At 35.9% G+C, this 17,192-nt stretch overlaps 1 protein-coding gene across 20 annotated transcripts in view; it reads left to right on the forward strand.

Moving 5' to 3' along the window:
- plekha7a (pleckstrin homology domain containing, family A member 7a) overlaps window positions 1–17,192 on the forward strand; it is a 205,598-nt gene that overhangs the window by 22,647 nt on the left and 165,759 nt on the right. Inside the window, exon 1 of one of the 20 annotated variants that reach the window (XM_068214825.2) lies at window positions 7,981–8,369. The exons of the other annotated variants lie outside the window; for them this stretch is intronic. Coding sequence (XP_068070926.1) covers window positions 8,260–8,369 — 110 coding nt within the window. The 5' untranslated portion in view covers window positions 7,981–8,259. Of the gene's footprint in view, window positions 1–7,980; window positions 8,370–17,192 lie in introns of those variants that run through there. 20 annotated transcript variants of the gene reach the window in all.

Here is a 17,192-nt window from a genome sequence, read left to right on the forward strand (position 1 = left end):
TGTCAAGTAGTGTAATTAAATTACCCCAAAATTAAAAGTAATCCCTTACTTTACCTTTTTAGAGAAAAAGTTATTCAATTGTGGTAATTAGCTTTACACTCAACACTGCTTACCACAAACACTTGGTTCATCAACAGACACACTGAAAAAAAAAAAGTATTTACTACATTTTTTAAGGTAAGTGGTCACTATTATATGTGCTAAATTTAAATAGACAAATTAAATTGAACAATACAAAATTCAATGTGTGTAAATTCAGCCCATATATAAAGTTTGCAACCACTTACCATAAAAACAAAGTAAATCCAATGAATCATTTCAGTGTAATTTTTTTTTCTGAGGTGTTTGTGGTTGATCTAAAGCTGTATTTCAACTAAATGATTAATCATTCACAGCTCAGACACCCTTAGGATAGTAACTGAGATGTTTCTCGGGCCTAAAGGATGACGTGGGCCGAGTAACTCAGTGCGCTTCATATTAATGAATCCTGTATGATCAAACAAATGAGCGAGCTTTCCTGAGTTATTACATATTAATGCACCCTGCAGGCTGTAGAGTGGGAGAAATCCACTGAGCTCTGTCTCTCTCTTTTACTCCATTCTCAGATAATGTCTTTACTTCAACATTTCACGCTCACATTCACATCTCTCCATCACCCAGGGAGTGGAAAAGTACGTTTGGTTCTTTGTTATTCTTACATTTAGGTCTGTGTGGAGTTAGCGCTTTTTTATGTGACCTTCAGAAATAAAATTTTGATACTGCAAGGGCTGAAATGTGAATTCTGAGAGATAATGAGGGTGGGGAACATACTCGTTATCCAGCATACTTTATTCTGAGGGTTTGCAGAAAACGAGCAATTCAGTTGCTTTTTATTTCCATTTAAAGCCAATTGCAGCTTTTGATCCGTTATAGAGGCAATGGAAAGATGCGGTTCCTGCACAGCCTTAACTGATATATAAATATGAATACTGTAAATTCTTTGATTCTTTGGTAAACATATGGAACTTTCAATCATATTGCATCTTTTTGTTCTGTTGTATCACATAGGGGTTATGAACACGGGATTTTCACCTATAACGCACTCAAAAAAATTATTACTGCTGCTTGTTCAAACTACCTATTTAAAATGAGCTCAAACAACACAATTCTAGTCATTTCTTTAGCTAATTTCTTAGTTTTTTGTTCAGTCCACTTAAATTTGTAAATTGAAGTTTGCTTAAGTTAATTTAAGCATTTTTTGTTGGTATAACATGAAGAAATTGTGTTGGTCCAACTACCTGGTGTTACGAGCACCAGGGATCTAACCTTCATAGATCACTGGAGAACGTTCACATTTACATGGACTACAATCCTGTCTCATATGAACTACAAGTCCTGTCATGCAACACACACACCTGCTTCAAGTCTCCATTGATTAGATCCATGGATGGATTACATTGGCTCATTGGTTCACTTTGAGACTCACATTGCTGAGTCTTGTTATAATGATAGTGAACATTACGATGTGGTTTCCTTGTCTTGCCTTTTGTGGTTGAACCTCGCCTTGTTTGTTTGTTTACGTTGCCTGCTGCCTGCCTGTACTGACCATTCGCCTGCTTATTGACTATGGCTCTGGATTGCCTGTATAAATCTGTTTGTTCATGTGTTGACCGTTGCTTGCCTGAGCATCTCTGTTTAATAAACCTGTGTTTGGATCTGCTTTAGACCATGGCATGGTTCGGGTGGGATTGAATTACAAGAGGGAAATGTTGACAATAAAAGTTATCTTAGGTGTTTAAAGTCGGTTTCCTCTGAGTGCTCTTGTTTCCCCAACAGTCCAAAGACATTCGGTAAATGAATTGGATGAACTACAATTGACTTTAGTGAGTGAGTGTGTGTGTGTGTGTGTGTGTGTGTGTGTGTGTGTGTGTGTGTGTGTGTGTGTGTGTGTGTGTGTGTGTGTGTGTGTGTGTGTGTGTGTGTGTGTGTTTGTGTGTGTTTGTGTATGTGTGTGTGTGTGTGTGTGTGTGTGTGTGGTGTGTGTGTGTGTGTGTGAATGAGAGTGTATGGTTTGTGGCTGGAAGGGCATCCGCTGCGTAAAACATGTTTGAATAGTTGACGTTTCATTCCGCTGTGGTAATCCATAATAAATAAGAAACTAAGACTAAAAAATCTGAAAAACAAACTAAATATGTTACACTTATATAATTATAAATAAAGAAGACCTGCTGAGAATGCAGAATTTGCATTAGCTGATTTAGTTACTGTATATTTTTAAATATATTACAATATTATTTCACAAAAATTTAGTTTTTTTTTTCTTTACTTTTTAAATATATTTTACAAAGATAAGTCACCTGCACAAGCTTTCAGTCAAAAACAAAAAACAAAAAACATATTGGCCCTAAACCTGTTTTTTTTCATACACAACTCACAAATTTCCAGCTGAAGATTTACATTAGCCTGATTTCGACCATTATTGTATGTTTAAGGTCAAAGGAAGATAATATCCTTCTATCTGATAAAATATAATGTACATTATATTTTACATATATATATATATATATATATATATATATATATATATATATATATATATTTTTTTTTTTTTTTTTTTTTTTTAAACAATGTGTTTATTGTTTTTGATTATACAAGACAGGTAACAGAAATACACAATTCCATTTCGTATAATGTACATATTTTAAAAACAGATATACAAGTTTGTTTTCAGCATAAAAAATTACTGAGCAGTTGAATATGTTTGTGTCTTAGTCCTCACATATATTTAAGTGGCAATATGCATGATAACTGTTTTAAAATCTGTGATTATACAAGCCAACTGGAAAGCATGCTGTGATATTTGTGGTCATTATTTTCAGAATCAATAGTGCTATACTAAGTTTATAAATAGATTATAATGCGTTAAATGGTCAGATCTAGTTATAATTGAATCATTAAGATGTAAAATTAGAAAAATGAAAAATAAAATCAGTGATGGGAGAGGACAACACGGAGCATGGTTGTGTTCTTTCAGAAGCGGAGAAAATGAAGCAATGATTTCAGCAAAGATTATTAATCATGGTATATTATTTAATGTTCGTGCCAAACTGTTTGCTGTCAATGAGATTAATTGGAGCCTTCAGTGCTTTAAATCTTTTAATAGATATATTTATATACATATATATACACACACACACACACACACAAACACACACATATAACATATATGTACAATGTTAACAATTTTAACTTCTGCAGCTGTTTACAGTAACTCAAACTTACAGCTAAAATACTGTAATAATATTTTCAGTACTATTATCTCACTGTAAATTTACAGTATTTGAAATCTTTACTGTAAAATAAACTGTATCTTTAGTCTTCTGAATTCTGTTCTCACTTGACTTATTTTTGTACAATAAAAAAGTTCACTTTTAATTCTTTATTCATTTATCTATTTACCGTTTTACAGCATATTGAAAATACTGTTTTAATGGTGAAAAAAGAATATTTCTCATAAAACAGTAACCCTTTAATGCAGTAAATTACTGCATAGCTGCCATACAGTAAAGTACAAAAATAATCATTTGGCAAATTTGTTAATAATGTAATAGTGTTTGTTAATAGGCTAACTTTGACCACCCCAATGGACTTAAACATCTTAAAGTGTAAAAAAAGGACATTTATACTGTAAAAAACTATTATAGATTAACATTAATGCTAACCTTTCAAAAAAATAGTCATGAGCCTGTTATGATTGTGTTTATGCAAACATTTAATAAAGTTCAGTATGATTAATGTTCATTATACATTTTTAAAATTAAAGATTAGTTTGAATTCTTTAATCATAAGAACTTTAGCTGGCTGATAACAATGCTGGACACATCCATGCCACAATGAAAAAGGTGATAATTGCAGAAAAGCCAAGAACAGTTCTAGTATATGTATCCTCACAACAGCTTGTTTATGATTGACGATATTTCCAGAATTGCTCTCAGATTGTCTGATTGGTTTGTTAGTATTTCTGCTATATAATAGCTTTGCAAGAAAAGTCAATTTTATTGACCAAGAGAGAAAGACAGGTACTGATTAGCAGGTTTTGTGTTCATCTTTTCACCTTCATCTTTTCCACCATATCTTACACTGGTAGAGTCTCAGTCTGCCCCTCCAGCTCTCAGGTCACCTTGTCCAAATCATCACCAGGATGCTGACCTCTTTTACAGTACATCTCAAAAACCACACAAGGACATTTCTCAGTCCAAAACCATCTCAAAAAATTGTAAATGTAACCGGTCCTCGCTTTACTCTGCATTGTGTTTAGGCGAAAGGAACCAGGCTCATAGGAATAAGCCACTTTTTATTCTGCATAAATAAAAAATAAACAAATCACATCAAGCTGAGTCTGTGGCCTCCTTTAAAACTCTTCATCAACCTCTCCTCAATTGTGTTTGCCCGAACTGACGTAATCAAGTCAAAGTGTTTAACATACAGTATACAAAAAAAAGAAGCATTAAACATAAATTAAAAAAACATATCAAAAGCAACAAACTTGCATGAGTAAAAAATAAACACAACTATGAAATCGATCAAGAATTTTGAGTGAAATTAATATACAGTATATAATATGACAGCTGGTGACACAGTGGCGCAGTAGGTAGTGCAGTCGCCTCATTGCAAGAATGTTGTTGCCTCGGCTGGGTCAGTCTGCTTTTCTGCGTGGAGTTTCCATGTTCTCCCTGCGTTTGTGGGTTTCCTCTGGGTGCTCTGGTTTCCCCCACAAGTCCAAAGGGTACAGGTGAATTGGGTAAGCTAAATGGTCCGTAGTGTATGTGTGTGTGTGAATGAGTGTGTATGGATGTTTCCCAGAGATGGGTTGCAGCTGGAAGGTCATCCGCTGCATAAAACGTGCTGGATAAGTTGGCGGTTCATTCCACTGTGGCAACCCCAGATTAATAACTAGGACTAAGCTGAAAATAAAATCAATAAATTAATGAATGTATAAAACACCTGTTACACAAAGTATTATGACAATTTGAATGTTTTCTATTTTAGTATATTTTATGTAATTTATTTTTGATGATAAAGTTGATTTAACAGCTGATATATTTTTATAAAAAAATGTTTTGAAATTGATTTGTTTATAGTACTATTTAAATCACTTTTGTTCAGTTTAATGCATCCTTCTGTTTAAAAGAAAGTTATAAAAATTATATTAAAATCGTAGCTTAAAATAACTTATTGACTCTGATTCGAACTGTCATATAGGTAAGCCTATTATCAACAAATAATAATAAATTAAAAGGTTAATTGCCAATTTAATATAACATTATAACAGGTATTGTTTTTTTCTTTTTTCAATTTTGTATCATGTAATTTTTGCCATATTTTGCTTCCTGCAATAGGCTTTCTTGCAATTTTGGATTTCTCACAATTCAAGTTTATATTTTGCGACTGTACTTATTTGTCATATAATTATGATACATGTTGAAAGACACTGAGTCATTATTCTGAGAAAAAGTAAACAAATTAAGTTTGAAAGTCAGACTTGTGAGATACACACTAATGTACATTTTGTACACACAAAGTTCAGTGTTTTAATATAAAAAATTTAGGGTATTTTTTTCTTTTAATTAAAATGTTATTCAGAAAAAGTACAATACATTTATATTCACATACTATATATATATATATATATATATATATATATATATATATATATATGTGGTCTGAGCATTTCAGAAACTGCTGACCTACTGGGATTTTCACGCACAACCATCTCTACGGTTTACATAGAATGGTCCCGCTAAGAGAAAATATCCAGTGAGTGGCTTTTCTGTGGGTGCAAATGCCTGGTTGATGCCAGAAGGGAATGGCCAGACTGGTTTCTGTGCCACATTTAGAGGGTAGGGTCAGAATTTGGCATGGATTCATCTTGCCTTGTATCAACAGTTCAGGCTGGTGGTGGTGGTTTAATGGTGTAGGGGATATTTTTTTGCTATATTTTGGGCCCATTAATGTAAATTGACCATCGTGTCAACCCCACAGCCTACCTGAGTATTGTTGCTGACCATGGCCACAGTGTACTTCTGATGGCTATTTGGGATAACACATCATGTAATAAAGCATGAATCACCTCAGACTGGTTTCTTTAACATGACAGTGAGTTCACTGTACTCAACTGGCCTTCACAGTCACCCGAGCTCAATCCAATAGAGCACCTTTGGGATGTGGTGAACCAGGAGATTCGCATTATGGATGTGCCGCCGACTAATCTGCAGCATATAACATATGTATGTATATATATATATATATATATATATATATATATATATATATATATATAAATATATATATATATATATTAGGGCTGTGCAATTAATCGAAAATCCGATTTCGATTTCGATTTCGATTTTGGCGTCAAACGATTATGAAAAAGCATTAATCGAGATACATTTACATTACGAGATAAACGATTATTGCATCATATGTCGCCCCCTTACCAGTTGAACAAATGTGTTGCTCTTAAAAGCGCGAAAGGCCGCGTGCTTATGTGTGTGCGGCACCAGGGGCGTAAATCCCGGAGGGGACAGTGGGGACATGTCCAAAGGCTTGTCCAAAGACATGTGGTACAGGTGAATTGGGTGGGCTAAATTGTGCGTAGTGGATGAGTGTGTGTGTGTGTGAATGTGTGTGTGGATGTTTCCCAGAGATGGGTTGCGGCTGGAAGGGCATCCACTGCGTAAAAATACTTGCTGGATAAGTTGGCGGTTCATTCCGCTGTGGCGACCCCAGATTAATAAAGGGACTAAGCCGATAAGAAAATGAATGAATGAATATGTGTATATACCTAAAATAATTTTCTAAGTAGAAAGAAAACCGCATTTATCATTTAAAATGCATTTAAAAACAGTTGAGTTCCCCCTCCCCTTCATCAAAGTGGTTCGGTCCACTGTGTACTTTTTTTCCCTCATCTCACCTAACAGTTACTCACACACATGCACACATCAGGTGTGCGGCTGCAGCTGAGTAAATGTAGAATTATAGTAAGTAAGTAGGGGATTTTATTCACCTTAAATCAAGCGATTCTCTTCAATGTAGTTAATACAGACTAGTTCATAAATTAGTTAAGGCAAAAATGCTGATTACCGTTGTAATTCTCCTTGAATCCGCTGTATTAGCGGTTAAAATTACTTATCTAGTTACGTTAGCTTGTTGCTAACGCTAAAGCCGTTTCCCATGCATGGTTGAATTTGTGACGACTCGGCATAATGTTAACTTAACATTAATGACCACAATTAGCATATTGTTTTGTTGTGTGTTTGCTAAATAAGCACTGTGCTACACTGTGCACACTAACCCCACTTTATTTTTTGTATAATCAGTTTCTATTCTGTTTTAAGTGACTCAATTAATTAAAAACGTTAACCTTTTTTTATTATTTGTTTTTATTGTTGTGATTATTTTTATGATATTTTTGCATTCTTTATGTAAAGCACTTTAAATTACCATTGTGTATAAAATGTGCTACAGTAAGCTTGCATTATATATATATATATACTTGCATAGATAAATAATGGTTTCCACAAACACGTAAAAAATAATAAAAAAAACTTTCCCGATTGATAATAGAAATGACTAATCTCTAATCAGCATATTTAAAATGAGCAAAATAGCTTTGACTTCCCAAGAATAAATAAAAATGCAAAATCTATAACAATAATTTAAAAACATATTAGTCAAAACAATACAATTGTCCTAAATTTAGGACACTAAATTTAGAAATTTTGTGCATACAGTTGTGCTCTGTTGTGCATACAGTATATGAGACCTTTTCTAAAAAATGTGACTCTAAACTTTGATGATAGTTTGTAAATAATAAATAATTAATAAACAATGTCATAATAAAGCAGTCAAAATTAAAACCTTAATGCAGTATCCCTTTAAAAAATCACAACAAATTTAATACATCACTTGTTGACACTATAGTCTTTTTAGCACATGATTAGTGTTGTTTGTCGCTTCTCCCAGCATGCATGCACAGTGTTCTCAGTCATGTCAGTCTATGATGGATATCAGTGTCTGTAGGCTGTGCGGGACAGAGCGCTATAGCTGGAGGTGGCGGGACAAAGGAGAAATTGAGGCAGATGAGACTGTAGCCAAAGGCATGCTTTGTGAAAACAGGAGGCGTTGGCTCCCTGAACCCCCAGTGCCCTCACTGCAAACATTAGCATTGGCATCTCAGCGCAGCATCAGATCGTGTGTCGGGACAGAGACACTAGAGGAATGGGGAATTGCTGTGCTTGTGAAGGGGACTCAGGTCATGAGACGGTGCTAGTCAGACATAAGTTTGCCTGGCCGAGGACAGAGAGAATTATCATCTCCGGGATGGACAGGTACATGTTTCTGAATCCATCCTGATGTGTTTGGGTGTTGATTGACACCTATGGTTGTTAGAGGTGTAGTATGTTATTCTGCATGTGCATAAATAAAGATGAAGCACACTTTGTTATATTGACCTACTATTTTTTGCGATATCTCTATAGTGTGCTCTAGTGGAGTGAATGGGGTTGCTGTATTGCAGTGTCTATTCTTTTGGGAAGCAAACAGGATTGGACGCTATCCAATACATCTTATGAATAAAGATGGCTGGTCACAAGTGCAGAGAAGTAAATACTGATAGATGACTTATTGTTTAGATGTTGCAGCTTGCTCATTTTACACTTAGTTTGATTATAAAGAAGCTGTGCAATTACTCTGTTAATGTATGAAATGTATGAAAATCCAGCCCACACTGTTCTTTTTTAGTTTTTTTCGGCAGTTTGAGCTAGCTAACTAAACCTTTGGAAAGTATGTTTGGACTCCTAAACATCTCTGAGCGACCATTGGTCTAAAATGATTACACAATTGGTGAGCATGTTCTGGAACTCCACCTTCTTTGAAGTGCAATTCCTTCCACACCATTTGTTTCTCATTCTTCATAGGTCAGATAGGAGAACAACATCCATCACAATTACATCCTCTACATAAATACACTGAATTGTGGAGCAGCAGAGCTGGTACAGCTGTATCCGCACCTGTATGATTGCTCGCAGAGACATTTTTTTTTACACCTGTGGCGCCATTTGGTGTCTGTACGCAGCAAATAGAAAATAATATACAGTAATAGATGTTTATTATTCTTCTCTATCAGCCGCCATTGTTGTATTATGCCTTATTCACAATAGCAACAACTTTGTAGCCTCCTGTCGCACAAACGCAGGTCTATGTAGGTCTACTGCACTGAGAATACGACCGGCCTCTGCAGGAGCTGAGAGAGGATCACGGTACTCCTGTTGGCTGTCGCTCAAGAAAGTTGCTCTTTATTAGCATAAAGTTGAAGGATTGTAAACTTTGACTTGTTGCTCAACATGCCCACCTGGTCGCCAACGGTCCCTGTCACTCGCGTAGACCGAGGTTGCCCGAAGTCGTTCAGTCTCCTTAGAAATGTACAGTCGCTTGTCGATTTGCCACTACAAGTCGCTCAAAAGTGTGAATGAGGCTTTAAGACAGGGGTGTCCACACTCGGTCCTACAGGACCGGTGTCCTGGAGAGTTTAGCTCCAACCCTAATCAAACACACCTGAACCAGCTAATCAAGCAGTATCATCACTCATGCTTTCCAAACTTTTTTTGCCTTCAAATGAAAAAGAACTTTAAAAAGGGCCATAAGTTTGAACGCTGCCATCTGAAACCTGGAATTGTCCAAGCTAGAGTGGACTGGAGTGGAGTGGTCCCTGGTGCAGTTCAACTGAAATGTAAACACTACATGGACCAAAAAAAACCCCAAATGAATGAAAAACAGCAACAATGTAAACACATCGGCTTTTCTTACTGTGTCTTCACACCGAAGACGGTGAGAGCGCCAAAGGTCGCTCTGGCCACCCTGTCGACAACGCTGTCTGCCTTCAGCTCCAGTGGCGAGAGCATCAAAATTCACTACATTGATCTCATATTTAAAGGGGCCGTTGCAGCAAATCATATCAGTTACATTTCCACATAAAACATGCTTTCTTGCGTGAAAAATATTTCACACTTTTTTTATCAAATTAATTTAACAATGGAAGATCAAGTTGCATGTGGTGTGACTTTGCGCCACTTAATTTTCCAATGTGTCCATATGTCTGAAATATCCTGAAGCAGCAATACTGTTTTGTATTGTTGCATGAAATTAATTTTTATTTTAAAGAAAGTCAGAATTATTAGCCCCCTGTTTATGTTTTAACACATTTCTAAACATAATAGTTTTAATAACTCATCTCTAACAACTGATTTATTTGACCCTTGCCATGATGACAGTAAAAATTATTTGACTAGATATTTTTCAAGACACTTCTATACAGATTAAAGTGACATTTAAAGGCTTAACTAGGTTAATTAGGTTAACTAGGCAGGTTAGGGTAAATAGGCAAGTTAATGTATTAAGATGATTTGTTCTGATGACTATCCAAATAAAATATAGCTTAAAGGGATAATAATTTTTACCTTAAAATGGATAAAAAAAATTAAAACTGCTTTTATTCTAGCCAAAATAAAACAAATAAGACTTTCTCCAGAAGAAAAAATATTATCAGACATACTGTGAAAATGTCCTTGCTCTGTTAAACATCATTTGAGAAATATATATTTTTTAAGAAAATCAAAGGGGGGCTAATAATTTTGACTGCAACTGTATATAATCTTAATGCACATCAGTAACTCGCTAGTAACTTTTTAAATGTATGTTCCTTTAAGAAAACAGTAAATAATTGGAAATCCGGCAACCATAAAAATCAAACCCCTGGGAATAACTGTGGTTGGAACCAAAGTACACAGGTCTTTGTTCTCTAAACTCCTCTCAAGTAGTGGACTTCTACATTCTGATTGCTTGCCATCGAACAGTGTCATAGCTCATTATCATAAAGTTGACTTGATTTCAACTCTCCTCAACGCCTACATTGGCGAAGACATGCCGCGCTGCTCCTAGCCGCTTATCGCCACCGGCTTCCATTGAAAATGAATGACTTCCAGCTACTTTGACGCTCTCACTGCTTTCATTGTGATTGTACAGTTAGTTGTGTTGCTGCTTGTTTAAGTTTAGTATTAAAGTACTAGCTTTCTTGCAGCAGATTTTCAATTGTATGTGTATGATGGAGAAATTCCTGGCTTAGTTTTGACTTTTTATTTATTTTAGATGCTCTTCTTGAATTCACTGTTTTAAAATACCATTAGTTTCCACTTTACATTAAGTTTTGTGCATCATAAAGGGTTTATTAAAAAAAATACTGTGTAAGGTGTGAACGATAGGGTAAGGAAACCAAAAGAACCAAGGGTACTGAACTATTGATTAAGCTTGAGCACATCCTTATTGAGATGATCCACACTAACATGACAATCTCAGAATGATAGAAAGACATTTATGGAATTAGGTCTGGGCAGTAGTCAACATTTGAAGGGGATCAGTGGATGAAACTATTGAACAACACCAATTCTTGTCTAAGGACAGTTTAGAGTTATTGTTATTTTTTGATCTACTTTAAATGTTGACTACTACATATCCTTACAGTAGAATAAATTGTCAAAAGTAATATATTTGTTTATTCTGTGTATACCGCAAGATGTAAATAAGTGAGTGTGGCTAACTCATGTGCAGTCTGCATGAACCTAAGCAAGACGCTGCTCATTAGATTTTGAAAAGTGCTGACTTAAGCGCTTGTAGTAAGCTCAGGTCAGCAGTCTGAGGTGAACTTTTAGCTGTGAATTAGATGAACTGTTATTGGTTACTGACTTGAAACTGGAAATGTAAGAACAGAATAATGTTGTGTGTTAAACTTGTTGTGTAGCACTACAGCCACTTTTGACTGATTCACAATACAGTAAGCCACTGTAACCTTAGAATAGGAAAATGAAGCAGCCTCCTGTTGGGTTCTAGCGCCTGCCCCATGAGAAATTTATTCAGGGGCTGCTGTGTGACTCTAATAAAAACTATAGAAAAATAAACTTTCTAGCTAGGAATACAGCATCAGTTAGGGTTATAAAACCACAAGTCTTATTTTAATTTATTGTGAGAATTTAACACTTATGGGAAATAAAATCTTAAACCAAACTCTGTAAATTAGCCTGTAAATGAACACTTCTCAAAAACACAAAAACAAAAGAAATGAGCATCAGCTCAGCAAAAAGGAGTCTGGAAATATTGGCAAAAATTGTGCATTTAGACCTATAATTCTTTTTATTAACCAAAGAATTTAAGTTTGTTTAATATAACAATCTTTGTTGATTTTCTGCAATAGCTACCTGTTTAAAGAGAAATATACTATAAAATATAATGACTCCTACTAGGAAATTGTTTTTTTTTTTTTCATACCACCCAACCATAGTTGGAATCACTCTCAGAATTTCAAAATTCATCAGCTGATGAAAACATTAAGAGCCAATCAGAATCCACTCGACCTTAAAGTGATTCAATATTTGAAGCAGCAAATACATTTGCAAACATGCTTGTAATAAACAGAACATAAGTGCGGATGTATATATGCTAACATTAAACATGATGGGTTAGGGCCGATGGAGGGAATTTGGCCAGGACACCAGGGTTACACCCCTACTCTTCATGAGAAGTGCCATTGGATTTTTTAATGACCATAGAAAGTAAGGACTTCGGTTTAACATCTTGTTCAAAAGACAGCATTCACTGACAGTATAGTGTCTCCTTCACTATACTGGGGTATTAGGACTCACACAGACCACAGGTTGAGTGCCCCCTGCTGGCCTCTCTAACACCACATCCAACAGCAACCTAGTTTTTCCCCATGTTGTCTCCCATTCAGGTACTGACCAGGCTCAACCCTGCTTATCTTCAGTGAGTAACCGATCTTGGCCGCAGTGTGATATGGCTGTGGCCTAGACCAGCTTTCAGTTTTTAAGTGTCGTGGTCTATTTCAGTTCTTCAAAATAGCAAGTCGCCAACAATGCACCTTAACATACCTCCTTTTTAGACCAGAACACCCATCAGTCCACAAAGTGGTGTAAAACATAAAAAAAGAATTAAAAATGCTAAAAAATATATGCCCTGGTCTAAAAATAGCAACAAATTGCGCCAAACATGTCTTGTGATTTATTGCGTTGGGTGTATGATAGGGCCCAATAGTTATCAGTTACCATTACTTAGAGTTATCATTGTGAATGGACCCTTACACTTACTAAGTTACTAGTATGCAGATTGTAGAAAGACATGCCATTGTTTGCTCTTTTGCTGTCAATTTGCTTCCAATGTACAAGTTTTGTTCGAAATCCTTAGATTGTAAATATAATACTAATGAGGTTTCCTCTAAGCTGTAGAAATGTAGTATTCCATTTAAATACTGCAGTCAACTGCAGGAATGAAAACAAATTAATTTTCAATTCATCTTTTATAATTAATCCATACAGAATTTTCAGAACATCAAAAAGCAGCAGAAGTACGTTTTGAGGCCAGAGATAATTTAGTTGATCTGTTTGCAAATCTCATAGAGCTTAAAATAAAAATGCTGTGAATACTCTTCCCATCTTGTTTACAGTTCATCTTCAAGCCCTCGTTTCCATCCAAACTACTTATTTAAGTCTTTAATGAGGACAGAAAGAGGCTTGTTGGTGCTTGATGTTTGCAGCGATGTGACACCTCATATGAATCCAGTGTGAAGTTGTCATGTTTTGGTACAGTTGCTTGAGATTGTGTTAACATTTTATTTGAGAAAGTAAGACTGTGTAAAGGCATATGACCATAGGATGCGTTGTGTGTGCATATACAGCGAGGATTTGTGTGAAGACCAAACTACTGGAAGAAAATCTAACCTAAAACGGTCTCTGTTCTTTCTGCGTTTTGAATAATTCATATGATTTCCTGTTTGAAGTCTCTTTGATATAGCACCAGGGTGTTTCATTGTTTCTGAATCATTAAATCTTGCCTTGGTGAGTAACACAGTAGCGCTGATCCAGATAATAGAGCAAAATATTAAATCTTTATCCAAATACTGGAATCAAAACTATATAACATGACCAGCGACAGTAGAAAAAGTATTTGTAGTTTTATTTATATATTACATTTTCTATTATTTATTGCAGAGTCAGAAATAAAGTGACTTAACAAACTAAATCTGAACCAATTTTTATTTAAAAGTAACATTGTCTAATTAATATTAGGTCTCAAGGACGGTATGGAAGTTAAAATGATGCTGTGGAGTTTGCTATCGACTGTTTGTGAGACTACAAAATGGGATTCAAGCAAACAAAGCTCATTGTAAGCATGCAAAGCTAAATAAAGGGTTTTCAGTGTTTGTGTAATTTGAGCTCTCAAAACATTCATTAGTATGTCCTCATAGACCGTCTCTATAAAATAAAGTCACTTCCCAGGGCTTTTTTTTACCGACTTGGTCAGACCAGTAATTACCTTTTTTACTTGCTCTTATTAAATTGTCGTATCAAGTGAAAAAAAAGTTATTTTCATTGTTTTTTAGTACCAATGTAAAACTGTAATCTAAAACCAAATTGTTCACCAACATTGTTACAATTGAAATATTACAATTCTCATTTCTAATTTTGATACCAAAGCTAAAACAATGGGCCCATCTAATAGCCTAATAACTTATTAAATATATGTGAACTGCCAGTTTCAAAAGAAGAGCAAATAAACAAAAAAGTATGACTGTGGTTTATTTTAAGGTACAACTAACGCTATTAATAAATCATTAACTATGATATTTGCCTCAATAAACTCCTTTTTTGCTGCTTCTTAATAGCTATTTTAAGGGTTTAGGTGTTGGGTAGGGATGTGGAATAAGAGCATGCAGAATATGTTCATTATTAGCACAATTAAATTGCCAGTTCATTCCGCTGATAAATCAGGGACTAAAGGCTGATTTATACTTCTGCGTCAAACAATCATAGCCCTTCGCCGTGGCCGTCGGCGTCGCTGATGTGCACCTCTCAAAATTGTAGCTACACGTCGCAACAATGCGTAGCGCAAGCTCTGTGATTGGTCGGCTTGGTAGCGCTGAAGAGTCTGGGCGGGACAGAGAGCCGCGCGAATGGCGCGAGCTGGACGCGAGCCCAATGGAGCGATTGTTTACAAGTTTGGAGTCCCGTGAAGGAGCTCCTGATGGAAAGTTTTGTTTTGTGTTTACCTCATAGTTAAAGCTGTTGCACGTCCAACCAGTTCCTGCCTCAAAATGAGCGAGTTTGAGCCACTTGCAGCAGAGAAAAAACTCAACACAGAGGAACATTTACACCTCACTGCCCACTAGCGTTTCGAAAGTGTTAATGCAGACCAACAGACAGCGCGCAGAAGTATAAATGCACAGCTACGCGCGTTGCATGCGCCGTGGGTCACGCCCGTCACTTGACGCAGAAGTATAAACCAGGCTTAAGCCAAAAAATAGTGGGTGAGTAAGTACAAATGAGTACAAATAAACTTCCAATATCTAAGTAAAATGAAGATAAAAAGAAACATGAACAATTAGCAATGCAGGAAATGATTACAGAATTTTAATTTTTGAGTGAACTATCCTTTTGAGGACAAAGATAACAGCAAGAATATTAAGCTTCTGTCACTTTAAGAGCAAAGGCATGACTCCAATATAACACATGGTTTTTGTCCACCAAAGTGTTTTAGCTAAAAATGTCTTTTTCTAAAAATGCATATAGCTGTGAGTCCTTGAGAATCAGTCAGAAGTGCATTATTCACTTTTTTTCAATTATTTAGAATACAGAATATCACATTTCAGGTAGTATTACATCTCACAGATCTCACAGTTTATTTCTGAATATAAGCCAAGTCATCATTATTTGTTTTTACACTGTAAATAGTGTGGAAGCCGCTTTACATACATCACTGTCCACATAGTAAAATATCTCTGGCCCACACAATCAGCTTTTGCTTGACCCACATGCCGCTGTAAATTATGGTACATGACTGGACCAAGTCTGGCTTCTAGACAAGGGCCAAACATAGACCCTATCTTGGCCAAGTCTCAGCCAAGTCCATAACTGAGCCTGAACTGGGCCATATATGTTAGTGTGTCACGACTGCAATGAAATTGATAAACCCATGAAGCATTGCTCTGTAGGCTTGCTATAGTTGTGCTTTTTCTAGAAGTGACCTGGGACCTCATGTACGAAGACTTGCGTTGAAATCATACTAAAACATTGAGTACGCACAAAGCTGTCTGTAAATGTGTGAACGCAGTAAAAAAGTCAGATGTATGAAATACTGTGTACGCCAAATCACAGGCATATTATCTTTGTACATAGGATTGAGCATGATGATCCCAACACCCCTCCCCCCCTTTTTTTTTTAGCTGATGCGGTTAACACAATTGGGTCTGAACATCACACTGAGTGGATTAAAAAAGAAATTGTGCAATGTAAAGGTCTAAAATTTTGAAGTGTCTTTAACAGTGTGAGTGGCGTAAAACACATGGCAACATATTTTGACATGTTCGAGCATGAACTCGATTCGAATCCAGCGTCTGATGAAGATGTTTTTTTCCCCCCACTACATATTAGATTTTGGCTACTCTTCATCATGAGGAAGACAAGTAGTAATCATTAATAAATGTGTGCATTATATTTTATTTGCACATTTATTGAATGGAAATGTTTCTGATTCACGTATACATATTCGTCTTCAGATGGCGCTTTTATAGCAATGTGCATGCAGTCGATCGCTCCTATTACATTGGGAAAACCGGCGACCACTGCAAATTGCGCTTTAATGTTTGGCTGGTCAACTGCATGGTATGGAAACCTTATATACTTGCTAGACATGAGGATGAACCTGCCATTACACGGCTCAAAGATACTTTGTAGTGTGCAATTTAACACAACTGCCTCTAGGAGTCACCAATGGAAATATAACAAACACACACAAGAAACGAACGTACGCCAGGCATAAAGTTAGCGTGGACCAACGTACATTCTCACAATCATTTCATCGTAAGTAAATTTAAATGTGAGCGTGAAATCTGGCGTACTGAAAGTTTTTGTGCGTATGCAGCGTTGATACATGAGGCCCCTGGTTGGTAAACTTTTTTCTTTATTTGAAAATAATAAAATGTATTTTAAATGTGGGCCAAGATGGCCAAACTTACATGGCCCACATATCAGTTATTAACATCTGGGCCAAATACTACATTTTACATCTGGCCCAAGTATTGTGTGCCGCCT

Source organism: Danio rerio, chromosome 18 (assembly GCF_049306965.1).
Source record: "Danio rerio strain Tuebingen ecotype United States chromosome 18, GRCz12tu, whole genome shotgun sequence".
Lineage (NCBI taxonomy): Eukaryota > Metazoa > Chordata > Actinopteri > Cypriniformes > Danionidae > Danio > Danio rerio.